The sequence below is a fragment of the Cnephaeus nilssonii genome (genome assembly GCF_951640355.1).
Source record: "Cnephaeus nilssonii genome assembly, chromosome: 6".
In the NCBI taxonomy this organism is placed as follows: Eukaryota; Metazoa; Chordata; class Mammalia; order Chiroptera; family Vespertilionidae; genus Cnephaeus; species Cnephaeus nilssonii.
In genome coordinates, this window is record NC_137077.1 from 2,563,381 (window position 1) to 2,581,436 (window position 18,056).

Genomic DNA, 18,056 nt, shown 5'->3' on the forward strand with positions numbered 1-18,056 from the left:
GGTGCGGGCCCGGGGAACAGGTGGGAACCCTCGGACCTGCCTCGCTGGGTGTGCGGCTGAGCGGCTCTCACCCGAGTGGCCGCGCACCGAGTCTCAGCCGCTGTCTCCTGGGCTGTGAGACGGGGGACAGCATCGCCAGGTCTTGCTGAGCTTCAGTGTGAGAGTCAATATGAAGTGAACTCACCATAATGCGGGAAGTGACTCAAAAACCAGGAGTTTGCGTTTGGAGATGAGACGCGAGTTCTCATGCGGACAGTTAAATGGTGGCCATTTATGGTTTGAAGCCACAGAGCGGGAGGGTAAGAGTTCGGATGCCGATGGCACCCACATTCAGTCTCCTTCTGGGGCTCTGAGCGGGTCCTGGGGAGACGCCCACGCGGTTGGGTGTGGGCTTACAGCGGCGCCAAGAGAGCTCTCTCGGAGGTGATTTCTGACTCCACTGTCTATAATTGTGCATTACTTTATATATATGTTTATTGATTTCAGAGAGGAAGGGAGAGGGAGAGAGACAGAAACATCAATGATGAGAGAATCACTGATCGGCTCCCTCCTGCACACCCACACTGGGGATGGAGCCCACAGCCCGGGTATGTGCCCTGTCCAGGAATCGAACCGTCACCTCTTGGTTCATAGGTCGACACTTAACCACTGAGCCACACTGGCTGAGCTAAAATGGTGCATTTCTTTAACACCCGGGCCACTCTTGAGATTTCCTGGGAGGGGCACCTTCTCTGTCCTCCGCAAGTTGAGCTTCGGTGCCCTGGGCGGGTCCTGGCGCCTGCTGTGAGCTCAGGCTGTTGTCTGGTGAAAAGCCAGGCCGGGCAGCGGGAAACTCCGGGAGAGCGGAGGTGGGAGCTCCAGGCGGGCCAGGGGGCGTTTCAGTGTGCAGGACGGTGAGGGGCCTGCGGGTAGCTTTCGGGACTGAGTCTGGGGAGAGAGGGGTCCTGGCAGTGGGGCTGTGGCCGTGGCGGGGCAGGGAGGAAACCGGCCCTCTGACCGCCCTGGGGGAGCTCTGACTCCCTAGGCGGGATGGGCCGATCCGCTGTGAAGGCAGGCTGGGGAGGAGGATGGAAGGACCGGAGGCCGGGCATTGACCCTGACGCCGGGGCAGGGTGTGGGGTGGGGATGGTTCATTGAAGGTTTCGGGTGGGGGTGGCATGGGCAAGGCGGTGTTAGGAGGTGGTGCCAGCAGTGCAGCGGGTACATCCAATGGGAAGGCAGCGGAGGCAGGGCACCTGCGACCAGACCCGGATGGACCCGTCACTCATCACCATCAGCCACATCTGCTGAGCGCCGCTGGGGCGTGGGGACAAGGTTCCTGGGAGAGGAGTGGCTTGCCCTTCCCTGCGTGCACCTCTGCCCTGGGGTGAGCTGGAGGCGGGGTGACAGGCCCCAGGGCCGGGGTGTGGGCTGGGTTAGAAAGACAGGAAGTCCTTAAGCTGCACGTGGCAGGGACGCATTTTAACAATGAATCAAACATGCGGAAGGTTTGCGTGGCCTGTGCTCATAGAACAGCAAGTTGATCTTTTCACTGTGGCTGCAAGGAAGCCCCATGCCAGAGTTCTGGGTTTTTGCTCCGTGATAGCAGCTCTGATGTTTAGGTTGCCTTGACCTTGTAGTCGGCCCCCTTTTCTCCGTGTTCACGGGTCTCGTGTGAGGTCTCTGTGTGCCAGCCTCGGTCGAGGCAGTGATGCGCGCGTGCAGGGAGCATGCGCAGTCCTGGGCGTGTGCGTGGGAGCCCCAGGGTGGCGAGAGCAGTGTCACCGAGGCGGAGGTGGCGCCGCCGGCCGCTCCGCCCACCGGCCCCGAATGGAGTTTGTGTTTATGAGGTTCTGGATGCGCTCTAATTTTTTCCTATCTGGTTTGGCGCATCGCTACCAGCTGGTAAATAGGAAATGTTCACGGTAGGAAGCCAATACTCTGCAGAGTGTAAACAGATGGAACTGATATAAAGTGACAGGTTAGACGGCGCTGGGAGAATACCGAGCCAGACTCAGAGCGAAGCAGGCAGGCCGCTCGCCCCGTTCCGGTCCATTTAGTCCCGAATGGGCTTCCTGTCTGCACAGCTGTGCTTTCTTCGTCCCCCGTCCTTTCTTCTGGTTGATAATGACAATTTTAAAGAAAAACTTTAATTAAAGATTTTATACGAAATAGCCAAAAGTAGAATAATAAGGGAAATGAGCATTGATGTGTTTATTGTAAGAGAACTTCTTTTTCATGGTTTCATTTAAAAAATGTACTCCTTAAGTTTAAAATGAATGTAGCCGCGGTGACAGGTGCGCGGTGAGCAGGGGACGCCGAGACGGTGCTCGGCTGGGAGGCCCTCGGCTCAGGCCAGGCGGCGTGGGCTGCCTCCCACTCCCACTGCCGGAAACCAGGGCAGACGGGCAGAAGCCAGCGAGCAGGAGCAGGGAGGACACGGCTGTGAAGGTTGAAGTTATGCACAGGGTCCCGTCTGGCACGAAGAGCCACTCCTCCCGGGGAAGGGCCGGCCAGAGAGCCTGCCGGCCGGGTGGGGATTTGGGCCTCAGGGAGGACACATCATCTAGGTCTTCTCTCATCTCCTTTAACATCGGGGTGCTCGTATTAATTTGGGTTCACAGCTTTCCTTCTTGGAGGTCTAAGCGCTATAAAATGAAGTTAGACAAAGAACTATGGAGTCATAACCACATCCACCGTGAGCAGTTTGTCGAGCCATCCGCACTGAGTGTGTGCACGTGTGAGGCCGTGTGTGTGGGCACTGTTCCCCGCAGGCGCTGCGAACCTGCCTGCCCTGTCCGCAGCCTGTGGCCCATCAGCAGTTCCATCAGCGCCTGTTACTGAGCACGTTCCCTGGGGCACTGCGCCCGGGCTCGCTGCTCCCCCCACGCCGATGCAGCGCCCAGGGCATCCCCTCTTCACAGACGAGGAAACGGAAGGCGAGGTCGCTGTCCCATGGTCACCCGAGTAACAGCGCGGAGCATTCGAGTCTCATTTCAGGGTCTGCTCTGCCCGGGAGTGGGCAGCAGCTCCTGGCTGGTCCGGCTGCCGGATGGGCTGGGACAGGTCTGGCTCAGGGCAGGAAGGTGGTTGGCAGAGAAATCGCTGGGCAGTTGGGCGGCTTCTGCAGAGCCTCGGGCCCGTTTCCTTTGAAGTCCCCCTACCTGTTGTTTGGTTTTCTTTTTAAATCCTCAGCGCTTCCCTTGTGTTTGTGCGCAGAAAGCCCTGACACTAACCTCTCAGACATGAGCAGGGCTCAGAGGAGACTGTGGGACGGTCGTGAGCATTGTTTGGAAAGATAGTAAATATTGTTATTTTCACAGACCAGACGGTCTGTTCTGTCCACTTACTCAACTGCCCGTGCAGGGCAGCAGCCAGAGGCAATCCTTCCTATATAATAAAAGGCTGATATGTAAATAGACCGAGTGGTGGAACAACCAGAACAACTGAACAACCGGTCGCTGTGATGTGCGCTGACCACCAGGGGGCGTGTGCAGAACATAGCAGGTGTTGGCTGTGGCGGGATGGTGGTGCAGGTGAACGGGGGAGCCAGACCAAGGCGGGGTGCTGGTCGCTGTCATTGGGGCGAGCCTCTGGTGGTTACTGAAAATTCTTTGCTCACGTGTGCCACAGTCCTGCCCAATGCTTGCACACACAGCTGAGGCCAGCCCCCCTTGCACCTGCTGCTGGTGCCCGGCGCCAGTCCCAATCACTTGGTGCCATCAGTGGGTGTGAGCAGAGGCTGCCAGCCCTGATCGCCCCTGAGGACTTCTCCACCTCCCCCTGCTCCTGAGGGGTGATCAGGGCAGCAGCCGCTGCTCGCAGCCGCTGCTCGCACCTGCTGATGGCACCAGCCCCACTCTCACCCGCTCAGCTCCGGCCCCAATCGCTCTGCGCCATCAGCGGTGAGAGTGGGGCCGGTGCCCATGGGGTTGCCAGTGGACAGGGGACCGGGGGCCATGGCGGGAGGGGCCAGGCGGGGCGCGGAGGATGGGCCGACCCGCCCCTGTGCCTACTACAGCCTCATGGCCCACAGTTCCCTTCAAGGTCACGAATTTGTGCACTGGGCCCCTAGTATGTAAATAAAGGGGCATGGTGGCACCAATAACATTTACTTAGGAGCCTGGAGGGTGGAATCCACATAACGTTCACATGTCACAAAATACCACTCTTGTTTTCCCCCAACCATTTAGAAGTGGAAAACCATCCTTTGCTTGGAGGCACACAAAACAAGTGGCCAATAGCTTGCCGCACCTGGAAGACAGGAGAGGGACCGGGCCCTTAGGCAATGAGGCTGGGCGGCAGGGTGCCCTCTCCTGGCCTGTCTGTGCAGTCACAGGGCACGACCACATTCTCTTCTAGAAGCGCACTGGATGTGGGGGTGGGGGGTGGGAAGCAGGAGACAGCACCCTCTCCTTCCGTTAACCGTGCCCCAGTTCCCCCCCAGAAAGCGGTGGGGGTTTGAAGGGTGGGATTGGAGCACCCTGAGAGCAGAGGCCAGAAGGGAGTGGGGAGGGAGGCGAGATGTTAAGACGGAAGTCACAGAGCAGCGACCGATGGAAGTGGGATCGGGAAAGCCACGGAGCGGGCATCCGAGGGACATGGCAGGGCCAGGCAGGGCGGCGGGCAGCAGACGCGGCATGTGACCGCTCAGCCGATGGTGTGAGCGCCCGCTCTGTGAGACACGGCAAACAGCCAAGTCCCCTTCCTCGGAGCGTCCGTCTCCGCGGAGGAGGAGACACAGCGAACAGACACTGAGAGAAGGATGCGTGTGGAGAAGAGCAACGAGGCGAGCGGTCACGGGGGTGAGAGTGCGCTTCAGTGCAGGACGGGAGGGGCGGCCTCTTGGAGCAGGTGGCGGTGACAGGCCCCAGGGAGGGCTGGGAGGAGCTGTCCGGCAGAGGAGACAGCGCGCACAGTCAGTCCTGGGAGTGAGCCACTTTGCGTGCATGAGAGAGAACATGGAGCCGAGCAGCCCGACAGGTTGTGTGTGCGGGGGGGGGGGGGGGGGGGGGGGAGGGAGGGTGCAGTGTGACTGAGAGTCGGAGCCGGGGTGGGCATCCATGCAGGAGGCTCCGAGACAGTTGGCTCTCCGTGCAGACTTGTCCCGGTTACACCCGAGCGCCGATGTCCAGCTGGCCCGGACAGGAGTGCTGCCCACGCCACCCTCATTTCCTCCTCACCTGTCCGCTGCCGCCCTCCCACGCCAGGGCAGTGGGGAAGTGGGGCGGGCCCGGGCATGGCCACTGTGACCCCAGCTCGCTTTGCTTCCCTCCCACCCTGCGCGGGGCCGATCTTGACAGCGTGGCCCTCACCGGCGCCTTTGCTAAGCCTCGCCATCTGCGGCTCAGTGCAGATCCTGCCAAACTGCCGTCTGACAAATGATAAGAGACTTGGAGACGTCGCTGTGGGTGGGGCTCCGTGCCAGCCTGGCTGCTCCCCGCGCTCCGCGCTGCACAGCCATATGGGCTGCTTTGGGTTTTCAAAAGCACATCGCCTCGTGCCCTCCGTTCCGCCGGGGAGGGGAGCGGGATTTGGCCGCAGACCAGGTGCGGAGGGTTTATGTGGCCGTGGGAGCACGTGGTCTCTGTGGCCGGGCCTGCGCTTTCTGACCAGGTGCTGGAGCTGAGGGGACACCCCAGCCATGGGCCCCTCCTCCTCGCTTGGCGTCCCCAGTGTCGGGTGTTTGATCGTTTCTGCCAGTCTCTCTGGCGGTTCGAAGTGGGAGATGTGTGTGGACTTGCCACGTAACCGCCATCAGGTGACGGTGGTGCAGCGACCCTCTGCAGGCAGGTGACCAGGCTCCCAGCGAGGTCTTCGCCAGGCAGGTGAGGGAGCCGTGAGGGGGGCCGTGAGCGGAGCCTGCTCTCGGAGCAGACACTCCGGGGGAGACACAGTAACGACACGCATTGTGTTCCGTGGCGAGCAGTCCTTTGAGGAAGCTGGTGGGGTCCTTCCCATCTTCTGCACGTGCCCAGAGGAGGCCTTTGTGATTAGATGTTTGGGCCGAGACCCAGGTGAAGTGGAGAGTGGCCAGCGGCTCCCTGGGCAGAAGGTTCCAGGCCCAGGAACAGAACATGCAAACGCCGGAGGCAGGTTCTTGTTCCCATGGCAGCTTATGTGCCTTCTCTCCTCTGCGAGGCGGGGTGGTTAAGAATTGACGTGGGTTCAAATCCCAGCATCGTCAGCGACTAGCCAGGGATGTTGGGTGGCTCCCATGGCCTCCCTGAACCTCAGTGTTATCTGACAGTGGGGAACCGGTCCTCCTGCCTCCCCTGAGTCAGCCACGTGGCTCTGCGCTGGGCACACAGAGCCCAAGGGTGTCTCTTTCCTCTAAATACACGTGGCTGAAGGGCAGGTGCTCAGCTCGGCTCTCTGCATCTCCACGGGCCTGCGATGCCCTTCACGTGTGTGACATAAGCACGCACTTGCTGTGATGAATTTTAAAAATCAGACGGGTGGAAGTTCAGTCACGGTTCCATTCAGCTCCTAGTAGGAGCCTTTGCATGTGGCTGTGACGAGTAGAAGCTGTAACGTTGAGGCAGCGGAACTGGGCACCAGCGCCGGGCACAAAGCGGCTGCTGCCTGTGGCCTCCAAGGGATGGACTGTGCATGAGACCGACCGCTTTACAGCAGAAAGAGGGTTTAAAGACTTACCGAGACCGGTTACAGAGAACATTGCCTTGACAACGTTCCATCAACGCAGTGTCTTCCTCCCCTTCACGTGCCGTTCTGCAACAGCGATGACTGCGAGCTCTGGAACGTGTTCTTCTGCAAGAAGCGTTCAAAGCGTTCACGTTGCTCGTTGCCATTTTGGTTTGCAGCCCCGGATCTTCTGACCTTCCCTCCATGGCTTTTCCACGCAGGTCTCTAAGAACATCAAAGCCGTGGTGCGCGCCCTCAACCTCATCGACGTGAACAGGACGGGCCGGATGCAGCCGAACGAGCTGCGGCGGGTGCTGGAGACCTTCTGCCTGAGGATGACGGAGGAGGAGTACAGGAAGTGAGTGAGGGGCGCGGGGGATGGAGACCATTCCAAAAGGGGCCTGTCGGTTCCTGGGATCCCCACATTGTCCTCCCTCCCTCCCTCCCTCCGTCTCCACTCTTCCTAAATGGGGCCCCGCTCGCCATCCTTCCCACGTTCCCACGGCTCTCCGTGGAGTCTCCGCAGGGAGAGCTGACGGCTCTGAGCCCTTCAGCACCCAGGGTGGGAGTCACCGGCCTGGGCCCTGCATCTCCAGGAAAGTGACCCAGCACCCGCTGTCTCGCTCCTCCCGCTCCTCCGCCGGCTGGCACCATGCCCTCCAGCCCCGGTGCTTGCCGCACAGCCGCTCACAGCCTGGGCTTAGGAGAAGGAAGCTGTCCACATTTATTCCCGAGCTGACATGCTCCCCACTGGCTCTCCACCCTGATACAGTTAATTGTCTCGGAGGACTGTTCCTGCTGGGGTTGGGGCGTCCCACAGGGGACAGCGAGGGACAGAACCTTCAGCTGCTCCTGGCGTTTGGAAGCGCTGCCACGTGCCCTGCGGGGCGTGTGGAAGCTGCACGGGCGGGCATTGAGCGGAGCCCGGTGCTGGCTTCAGTGCCACTTGAGTTTTGAATGGAAGCCGCTAGGAGGATCCATGTTTAACTTTATTATAGAGGGCTCAGCCCGAGGCGCTCGGCTCCTCCCCTTCCCATATCTGTCCGCACCCTCCAGGCCACCAATGGGCGTGCCAAGCCTCAGTGGTTCACCCCAACACTGCTGTGGCTATGGAAACGGCTCCCTGTGGTTCTTTGCACAGTATTTTTAATTTTTTAAAAATCAATTTGAGAGAGAGAGACATCAATTTGTTGTTCCACTTATTTATGCATTCATTGCTTGATTCTTGTATGTGCCCTGACTGGGGATCGAACCCCAAACCTTGGTGTATGGGGACAATGCTCTAACCAACTGAGCTACCCGCCAGGGCGTCCTTGCAGCAGTAAGGAGACATTGTTGCCTCTGTTGGGGGCAGAGGCCTGCGCTCCTGTGGCCGGGAAGTCAAGCGGGCGTGTGGCTGTCGCAGGCACTGCAGGGTCTGAAAAGCAAGGAGACGTTTAAAAAATGGATATCTCCCAGTCTTTTGAATAATTCCTTTTTTCTTCTTTATCACCCACCTCACAATATAAAAGCCATAATAGATGTTTTAATTTTTACATCTTCCCGGCTGGGAAAGTGTCCAGAATAAGATCCAAACAAAACAAATTAAATAATTTTGTGCACGCAATTATAGAACACAAGCAACACTTTAAAGCCGGCAATCAAAAAGCAGAACTGTTTTATTTGACAATAAACCTTGCGTTTGGCACTGCCGTCTCCAACCTAGTAAATCTATAAAAAATGCTGCTGTCTGCTTCCCCATCGCACAGTACTGAATAATAAAGGGCTCCACACGTTTTTATTTGAGATTTCTTAAGCCTCGAAACAATGCTGTGTTTGTGATAAGGCTGAAAGGCGAGTGGATTGCCTTCCGTGAGGATGGAGCCGCGGACCATCAAAGCAGCCATTTCCTCAATTGCTTTAATGCTTTTCTGCTAAAGCTCAAGCACACTCTTTCCCCAGAAGCTGCTTCAGGATTAGCGTTGCCTTTTCCGTTTTTGAGCAGGAAACACAGTGCATTTTTGAATCCTCCTCGTTTGTTTAATCTAACGGCGTTCTGTTTAATTTCAGTGCTTGGTGTGGTGGGCGTGGCCTGGGCTTGGGGTCGGCCTCCCTTGGGGTCCAGTTTGTGCTCTGCCCTCCCTCATGCTCGGGCCTTGGGAGGCTCTGGGCCTCTCTGAGACTCAGTTTCCTCTTAAAGAAACGGAGGCGGGGGAGCCTGCCTGGCAGGGATGGTGTGAGGATTCCACGGGCGTACAGAGCGTGCCTGCGGCGCCAGGCATGGGTTCTGTGCAAAGCGTGCCTGCGATACCATGACCGCGATGCCGTGCCCGCGATGCCGTGCCCGCGGTGCTGTGCCCGCGGTGCCGTGCCCGCGATGCCGTGCCCGCGGTGCCGTGCCCGCGGTGCCGTGCCCGCGGTGCCGTGCCTGCGATACCGTGCCCGCGATGCCGTGCCCGCGATGCCGTGCCCGCGATGCCGTGCCCGCAGTGGTGCCGTTAGCGCCCCTCTCGGTACAGAGCTCTCTGCTCTCTGCGGCTGCAGGATGCCGTGCAGCGATGCGAACCAGCGACGGGAAACACTCACCAGGTTTTATACCTCATCACCGATCCGAGACCCATCCTTGGCTCGTTCCCATCTTGCACCCCCTGCCCTCCACTGCCTACAGGCCACAGTGCGGGGATGCAGGTGGGATTCTGGGTGAGCAGCCTGGAGCCGGACAAACACCCTCGCTCCTTCCCTCCTCACCAGGGGCCTGTCGGCTGCCCAGGCCGAGGAGCCCCCGGCTCAGGTCCAGCCGGTTGCCCTGAGAGGCTGCGGGGTCAGCTGGGGTCTTTCCCTTTGCACTTGCAGTCGGCCTTCCTGCGCCACCGAGCTGCCTGAGGTCTGTGTGGACGTGTGAGTGCAGGGCCCTGGGAACGTGGCCTGAGGTGTGGCATCTTAGGAGTGATTCTGTCTCCCAGGCCTTGATTATTTTTTTTTAATATATTTTATTGATTTTTTACAGAGAGGAAAGGAGAGGGATAGAGAGTTAGAAACATCGATGAGAGAGAAACATCGATCAGCTGCCTCCTGCACACCCCCTACTGGGGATGTGCCCGCAACCAAGGTACATGCCCTTGACCGGAATCGAACCTGGGACCTTTCAGTCCGCAGGCCGACGCTCTATCCACTGAGCCAAACCGGTCTCGGCCCAGGCCTTGATTCTTATAAAATAAAATAATAAAATAAAATACCCCGCACAGAAAACCTCTGAGCTATTGCGTGCTTGGGCAGGCGGGCGGGCTTCGCTGGGGGCGTGTTACCTGGCGGAGCCTCGCCGAGGCCTCACGTGGGTTCTGCCTGTCTGTGCGCAGCGTCTGTGCAGCGGGCATTGGGAGCAAATACCGGTCGGAAGGGCTGCCGGTTTCACAGCAGATGGGAGGCTGGTGAGGAGGTTTCCACCAGCGCCCCGTTTCCCTGGGGCAGCCGAGCAGCCCACGCCGTCTAGAGTTCGGCGACTGAAAAAGGGAGCGTTCGGGCCGCCTCCTGGGTTCCCGAGCTACAGCCTCTTCGCAGGAGGCATCCTGTGGGTGAGGGGGGAGCCTCGGGGGCTTCGGCGCTGCATCTGGCAGCTGTCAGATCTCGGGGTAATTTCCTGAGTAGAACAATAGGCAGGATTCATGACGGCGGGAACAAAGGTGTGCACTGGGATGAGTACAGCACATCTTTGTTACATTTGGAAAACAGAGAAATAAATACTTAAGGTGATAATTTCTAAATTTGTAGAAAGTAGCATGAGGTTAGATAATTATAGAAACCATCACATATGGAGATAATGTAACCAAACCTTTAAAAACTGTCATCCTATCTAATAAAGAGGGAATGTGCTAATTGACCATCACTCTGTCACAAAGATGGCTGCACCCACAGCTGAGGCCAAGTTCCCATAAGGAGCCTTAACGAGCAATCACCAGGGTCCTGAGGCTACGCCCTCCCCTGCCCCTCATGGAGCTTGACAGGGGATCTCAGGCTGCGCCCCCCACCCGGCAGGGCTTGACAGGGGACCTCAGGCCACGCCCCCCCCCCGCCCCGGCACCAGGCCAGGGGACCTGAGGCCATGCCCCCTGCCCCGGCACCATGCTGGGGGACATGAGGCCACGCCCCCCCGCCTGGTGGGGCTTGAGGGGGGACCTCAAGGTGTGCTTTCCATCTTGGTGCTGGGCTGGGGGACCTCAGGCCACGCCCCCGGTCCTGGCACCGGGCCAGGGGACCTGAGGCAGGGCTTGACAAGGGTGGGACTGGCTGGGTCTGGATCTAGCCAAATGGGGGCAGGGGCCAGCCGGGTCTGGGTCTCATGTGGTTTTGAGGCACATGTGGGTGGGCGAGGACTAGACTCTGGGTCCCATGGTGTGCCCCAGACTCTGACAGGAGGAAGGTTTTCATATACATTTTACTAATTTTCTTTCATCTCTGACACTTCTATTATAGAAAAAGGGCAAATAGCAATATTAAATTATTTCCTCTAATTAATCCCCTTTTAATGTGCACGAATTTCGTGCACCAGGCCACTAGTTCTTAAATAAATGTTACAACACAGAAATTATCTAGAAAACCATGTATCAGGTGACAGACTGGAATAACTGGAAGAAAATTGCAAACCTTCTATTTATCTTAACTTAAAAAATAGCGTATCTCCAGATAGTTCAGGGAGAAACATTGGTTGTGCTTAAAATTTTATATATAGAAATCATAGCATGTGCCAAGAAAAGTACTCCCCCCAGCCCCCACACCCCTGCTGCAAATAACGGCTTGAAACAGTATGTCATGCTGGCCTCAGTTTCTCTGGTGAAAGGACACGCTTGGTCAAGGTGGGCTATGTTGTCCCTGCACCCAGCTCTAGGTTCTCTCATGACTGGCATTTTAACCAGAGAAGCTGTCTCCTGGCCCAGCTCCATTCCCCCCAATTATGACAGGAAAGTGGAGCCTACCTTTGCTCTGAGACCGGCGTGGCTCCCAGGCAGCACACACCCTGGCTGCCCCTCCTCCTGCCACAGAAAGACGGCCCCATGGGCATCCTAGGCAGAGCCTTCCCCCTGGGCAGGTCCCGAGGCGATCCAGCCCCGTTGGCCTTCGCGTGCACCTGTCCCATTGGCCTTCGTGTGCGCCTGCCCCGTTGGCCTCCGCCTGCACCTGCCCCGTTGGCCTCCGCATGCACCTGTCCCATTGGCCTCCGCGTGCGCCTGCCCCGTTGGCCTTCGTGTGCGCCTGCCCGCACCTGTCCCGTTGGCCTCCGCATGCACCTGCCCTGTTGGCCTCCGCATGCACCTGTCCCGTTGGCCTCCGCGTGCGCCTGTCCCGTTGGCCTCCGTGTGCACCTGTCCCGTTGGCCTCCGCGTGCACCTGTCCCGTTGGCCTCCGTGTGCACCTGTCCCATTGGCCTCCGCATGCACCTGTCCCGTTGGCCTCCGCGTGCGCCTGTCCCGTTGGCCTCCGTGTGCACCTGTCCCGTCGGCCTCCGTGTGCACCTGTCCCGTTGGCCACCACGTGCACCTGTCCCGTTGGCCTCCACGTGCACCTGTCCCGTTGGCCTCCGCATGCACCTGTTCCGTTGGCCACCACGTGCGCCTGTCCCGTTGGCCTCCGTGTGCACCTGTCCCGTTGGCCTCCGCGTGCGCCTGTCCCGTTGGCCTTCGCGTGCACCTGTCCCGTTGGCCTCCGCGTGCGCCTGTCCCGTTGGCCTTCGCGTGCACCTGTCCCGTTGGCCTCCGCGTGCATTTGTCCCATTAGACTCCATGCGCATCCACCTGTAGGCAGAGGGAAGGGCTCTCCTCAGAAGTATCTGTTTTTATTAAAGGGAAACATTTCCTGGGGTGCACGTGTAACTCCAGCTCTAGCTAGAAACACCGTTACAGTGAACACTACCCCTCGTGTGGACGATGCCTTAGTAACAAACGTGCTTCATTTGTAGTCTGTCTCACAATTGCTGGTCACTAAGGAGTATTTCTGTTTTAGGTTTGCTGACTACTACAGCATTAATAAGGACGCCTCAGTGGATTATAATGCCTTTTTGAAGAACCTCAGTATAAATAATAACTTACACCTCAAGTATTTGGGAGATCAAGGTATGTATTGTTAAGTATAGGGCTAAGATGTCAGTAGTCTTGGCATGCAAGTCCTCTTCTGTGGACCTGTCCTGAGGAAATGGTGTTGAATATGGAAATCATCCCCAGAGGAGTCCTGGGATCATGCAACATCAGAGTCACACGGATGTCTAACAAGAGGAAGGGTAAGTGAGCCACAGCGCACCGCACAGTGCGGCGCCGCCAGGGGCCATGCTGTCCACAAAGGCCACGGGAACATGGAAAGTGTCTGTGGAATATCAGAAATTGTTGGGAAGAAATTCCAAAATACAGAGTGTCCTTAAGTGATCTGTCTCCGGTGCTGTTCAGTTCTTCTTTCTGCTGCTTCCTTATTTTCAAAAGTTTTGGATAATGAAGATGTTATTCCTTTAATGGTGAGGAGAATCCTATCTAATAAAGACGGAATATGCAAATTGACCATCACGCCATAACAAAGATGGCTGTGCCCACAGCAGAGGCAGGGATTCCATAACACACGATGGCTGCGCCCACAGTGGAGGCCGAGTTCCCTTAATGAGCCTTAATGAGCAATCAGCAGGGACCTGAGGCTATGTGGTCTTTATTGATCACCTTTTTTCTTGAATATGGATCATAGTTTCCTGTTCCCCGGTCCCCCCCGCACCACCCCCCATGTCTGGTAATTTGGGAATTTGTCCTGGATGGAGTAAACTTGGCGTTGTGGAGAGGGGTTCTGTTAGTTCCTCTGAAGAATTTTGTTTTTAGCAGCCAGTTTGCTTGGCTACATTCAGCCTCTAATCTCTGCCTTCCGAGGGTGTTCACTAACACCTGAACCTTTGGTCTACTCCTGGCTGGGCTTTTGTGGTCTGCTCTGCGCAGCTGTCGTGGGGGTCAGCCAGAGATTTGGGCAGAGACATTCACAGCCTCCTCTTTGCCTTGCTTTGTGGGCTTTCCCTCCTTCCTTTCCGATGCTGTGCTGGTCATTGACGCTGTTTTCTGGTTTAAAACCCAGCAAGACCCTGGGTTGATTCCAAATTTGAGCCACTCAGCATGCTTCTAGCGGCCGCTTGCTCTTGGGCTAAAGGCCAACAAGAAGCAGCTCAGTGAGCGTTACTGCGTATTTCCAAGTGCAGCTCCAGTTCTGTCAGCTGCTCTCCAGTGCCTTCGGATTGTTCTTTGTGTGTATTTTGGCCAGAGTTTATAATTGTTTTCTGCTGGAGGGTCGGTTCAACGTGAGCCAACCTACAATAATTGGAAGCAAAACTTTCTGGCTGCCCATATTAAGTTTCTTTTTGCTTCAGTTTCCTGCTGGTAATTTCCCCCTAGTTTTTACTATCTTTTTCTCTTAAGAAGGTAAGTTTTATAGAACAATTTCAATTCACCATGGAAACCTCATTTTTCATTTGACTATAATTAGCAGCAGGCGTTATTGGGGACACACAAAATAATGACACGTCTTATAACGAAAGGCACCTTTGATCTGCTGAAATGTGAGATGTGTATGTAGCGATTCTTCTGCATATTCCTGCTCCTGCAGCATCAGCCCAGTTCTCGCTGCTGCCTGCTAACCGGGTCATCGTCTCCTGCGTGGCCTCTCCAGCCTGCCTTCTATACCCAGCCGTAGGGACATCTCACAATCAAATCTTCCTCATGCCTGGTTTCCCCTTAAACTTCTTCTATGCCTTTCATGATTGAAATTCACGTCCTTCCATTGAAGGCAGCCTCTTTGTGCGGTGTTCTAAATGAAGGCGCAGTGTGAGTTCTTAGGAAGCCACTACCGCCTTCCTTACCGAAAGCACCGCCTATTTGGGCGCATGAAGAAATGACATTGGGGCGATTTCCTTTACGCTCCGGGTTTCCTCTCTACCCCATTTCAAACCAGCACGAACCCTTCCCAGGAGACTTAGCACCTGTGGGAGACGACAGGAATGACTGAGCTGCACTGGAGAGCGAGGCCGGAGTAGCTGCGGGTGGAAGGGCTGCTGGGTGGGGTGCAGGGGGTTCTGGAACCCGCCTGGTGGAGGGCACTGGATGGGGCACAGGGGGCTCTGGAACCCGCCTGGTGGAGGGCACTGGATGGGGCGCAGGGGGCTCTGGAACCCGCCTGGTGGAGGGCACTGGATGGGGCTCGGGGGCTCTGGAACCCGCCTGGTGGAGGGCACTGGATGGGGCTCGGGGGCTCTGGAACCCGCCTGGTGGAGGGCACTGGATGGGGAGCAGGGGGCTCTGGAACCCGCCTGGTGGAGGGCACTGGATGAGGAGCAGGGGGGTCTGGAACCCGCCTGGTGGAGGGCACTGGATGGGGCACAGGGGGCTCTGGAACCCGCCTGGTGGAGGGCACTGGATGGGGCACAGGGGGCTCTGGAACCCGCCTGGTGGAGGGCACTGGATGGGGCACAGGGGGCTCTGGAACCCGCCTGGTGGAGGGCACTGGATGGGGTGCAGGGGGCTCTGGAACCCGCCTGGTGGAGGGGCACTGGATGGGGAGCAGGGGGCTCTGGAACCCGCCTGGTGGAGGGCACTGGATGGGGTGCAGGGGGCTCTGGAACCCGCCTGGTGGAGGGCACTGGATGGGGAGCAGGGGGCTCTGGAACCCGCCTGGTGGAGGGGCACTGGATGGGGAGCAGGGGGCTCTGGAACCCGCCTGGTGGAGGGCACTGGATGGGGCACAGGGGTCTGGAACCCGCCTGGTGGAGGGCACTGGATGGGGAGCAGGGGGCTCTGGAACCCGCCTGGTGGAGGGGCACTGGATGGGGTGCAGGGGGCTCTGGAACCCGCCTGGTGGAGGGCACTGGATGAGGAGCAGGGGGGTCTGGAACCCGCCTGGTGGAGGGCACTGGATGAGGAGCAGGGGGGTCTGGAACCCGCCTGGTGGAGGGGCACTGGATGGGGAGCAGGGGGCTCTGGAACCCGCCTGGTGGAGGGCACTCGATGGGGCTCAGGGGGCTCTGGAACCCGCCTGGTGGAGGGCACTGGATGGGGCTCAGGGGGCTCTGGAACCCGCCTGGTGGAGGGCACTCGATGGGGCACAGGGGGCTCTGGAACCCGCCTGGTGGAGGGCACTGGATGGGGCTCAGGGGGCTCTGGAACCCGCCTGCTGCAGCAGCTGTAGCTGCCCAGGGCCTGGAAGATGGGCTCCTGAGGGCAGGCCTCACTCGTGCCCGTGCCAGCCCTGCGCCTCCGGGGCCTGCCGTGTGGTTTTCGGAGCACCAGTGGGTTTCCTAGGATGTGCTGTGTGTCCCTGTGAGCTGCTGTCAGAGCACACCAGTGTCCGGAGTGCAGGGGGCACAGGGCACAGTGCCAGCGAGTGTGCGGTCAGGTCAGCGCCTGGTTCTGGGCCCGGCTTCCCCAGCTTTCCATGAGACTGTGCGCGTGCGGTCTGAGAGCCCGTGTTTCCCACGCTCAGCCACCGAGGCCCCGCATTCCAGACCGTCCTGAAGGACCGCTTCTGTTTTATTATGTAGCCGGCCTGCTGGGGCGGCTGCTCCTTCCCTTCCTGTCTGTCCTCTGAGGCAGGAAGGGGCTGCCGGCGGCGGGGTTGGGAGCTGCAGCTGGTGGTTACGAGTGCGCTTCATTTGAGCGCAGCTTATTTGCAGACATTTTAGGAAGTAAATCTGGGAAACCATTTGTGACTCTGCAGTCAGCTTGGAGAAAGAAAACGGCTGCATTTTAGATTTATTTCATCATCTTTTATTATACAAGTAATACATGCTTGTTGAGAAAAATAAATAAATAAAACATAAAGCCAGAAAACGCATAAGCACAAAATAGCAGTCCCTGTTAGCCTCCACCTGAATCCTACCACTGTATTCTTTGTGGTGTCTTATCCTCCCAGTTTTGTTTCTGATGCATGGATGGATGATGGGTGGATGGATGATGGATGGATGGATGCATGGATGGATGATGGATAGATGCATGGATGCATGGATGCATGGATGGATGGATGGATGATGGATGGATGCATGGATGGATGGATGATGGATGGATGGATGGATGATGGATGGATGGATGGATGATGGATGCATGGATGGATGGATGGATGGATGATGGATGGATGGATGATGGATGGATGGATGGATGGATGATGGATGGATGGATGGATGATGGATGGATGGATGGATGGATGGAAGATGGATGCATGAATGGATGGATGTATGGAACATGGATGGATGGATGGATGGATGGAAGATGGATGCATGGATGGATGGATGGAAGAAGGATGGATGATGGATGGATGGATGATGGATGGATGGATGGATGGATGCATGGATGGATGATGGATAGATGCATGGATGCATGGATGGATGGATGGATGATGGATGGATGCATGGATGGATGGATGATGCATGATGGATGCATGGATGGATGGATGATGGATGCATGATGGATGGATGGATGGATGGATGGAAGATGGATGGATGGATGGATGGATGGATGATGTATGCATGGATGGATCAATGGATGATGGATGCCTGATGGATGGATGGATGGATGGATGGATGGATGGATGGATGATGTATGCATGGATGGATCAATGGATGATGGATGCCTGATGGATGGATGGATGGATGCATGATGGATGCATGGATGGATGCATGGATGGATGCATGGATGATGGATGCATGGATGGATGATGGATGATGAATGCATGGATGGATGGAGGTGCATAGGTAAATACAAAAGACAAGTGTTGAAATGAAAATTAATGATGCTAGTCGTCCTTTCTTTCAATCATGAAACAATATATATCATAGAAAGCCTCCCCGTCCATAGTTTAGACAGCACCTTGTTTTTAGTATCTGTGAAGTGTTTCATGCTGGATAAGCCATCATTTATAAAGCCAGTCCTCTGTTGATGAGCATCTGCCTTGTGCCAAGTGTTCCTCTCTCAGCAGTGCAGAGAGCACCCGGCCCCTGGGCACTTGTGGGGGATCCTCTCGTTCCTTTACTAGAGTTCTAACAGGGACGTGCGAGTGTTCCGGTACCTGGTTTTCTGTACACAGGCTGGACCGCACTGATTTCTTTCCTCATCGTTCCCTTTAATCCTTGCCTACGTGACAAGTAGAAAAATGTTAAATTGTGTGTTTTTTAAAAGGTATTTTTTATTGATTTCAGAGCGGATGGGAAAGGGAGAGAGAGAGAGAAAAATCAAAGATGAGAGAGACTCATTGATCGGTGGCCTCCTGCATGCCTCACACTGGGGATGGAGTCCGCAACCTGGGGATGTGCCCTGACTAGGAATTGAACCGCGACCTCCCGGTTCATAGGTCAAACTTGTTTTAATTAGACTTTTAAAATTACTAATGAGTTTGAGCCATTTTATATATATTTGTTGGATTACCTGTTTATAATCTTAGTCTGTTGCTCTATTGAG

General features: G+C 56.8%; 1 protein-coding gene across 1 annotated transcript in view; it reads left to right on the forward strand.

Annotated features, from left to right (window-relative positions):
• The window catches only part of EFCAB6 (EF-hand calcium binding domain 6), a gene marked incomplete at its 3' end in the record, with an annotated part of 156,223 nt that overhangs the window by 32,668 nt on the left and 105,499 nt on the right, over positions 1–18,056 (forward strand). Inside the window, exons 8-9 of the mRNA XM_079775486.1 lie at positions 6,846–6,982; positions 12,598–12,707. Of these exons, the coding sequence (XP_079631612.1) occupies positions 6,846–6,982; positions 12,598–12,707 (247 nt within the window). The remainder of the gene's footprint in view (positions 1–6,845; positions 6,983–12,597; positions 12,708–18,056) is intronic.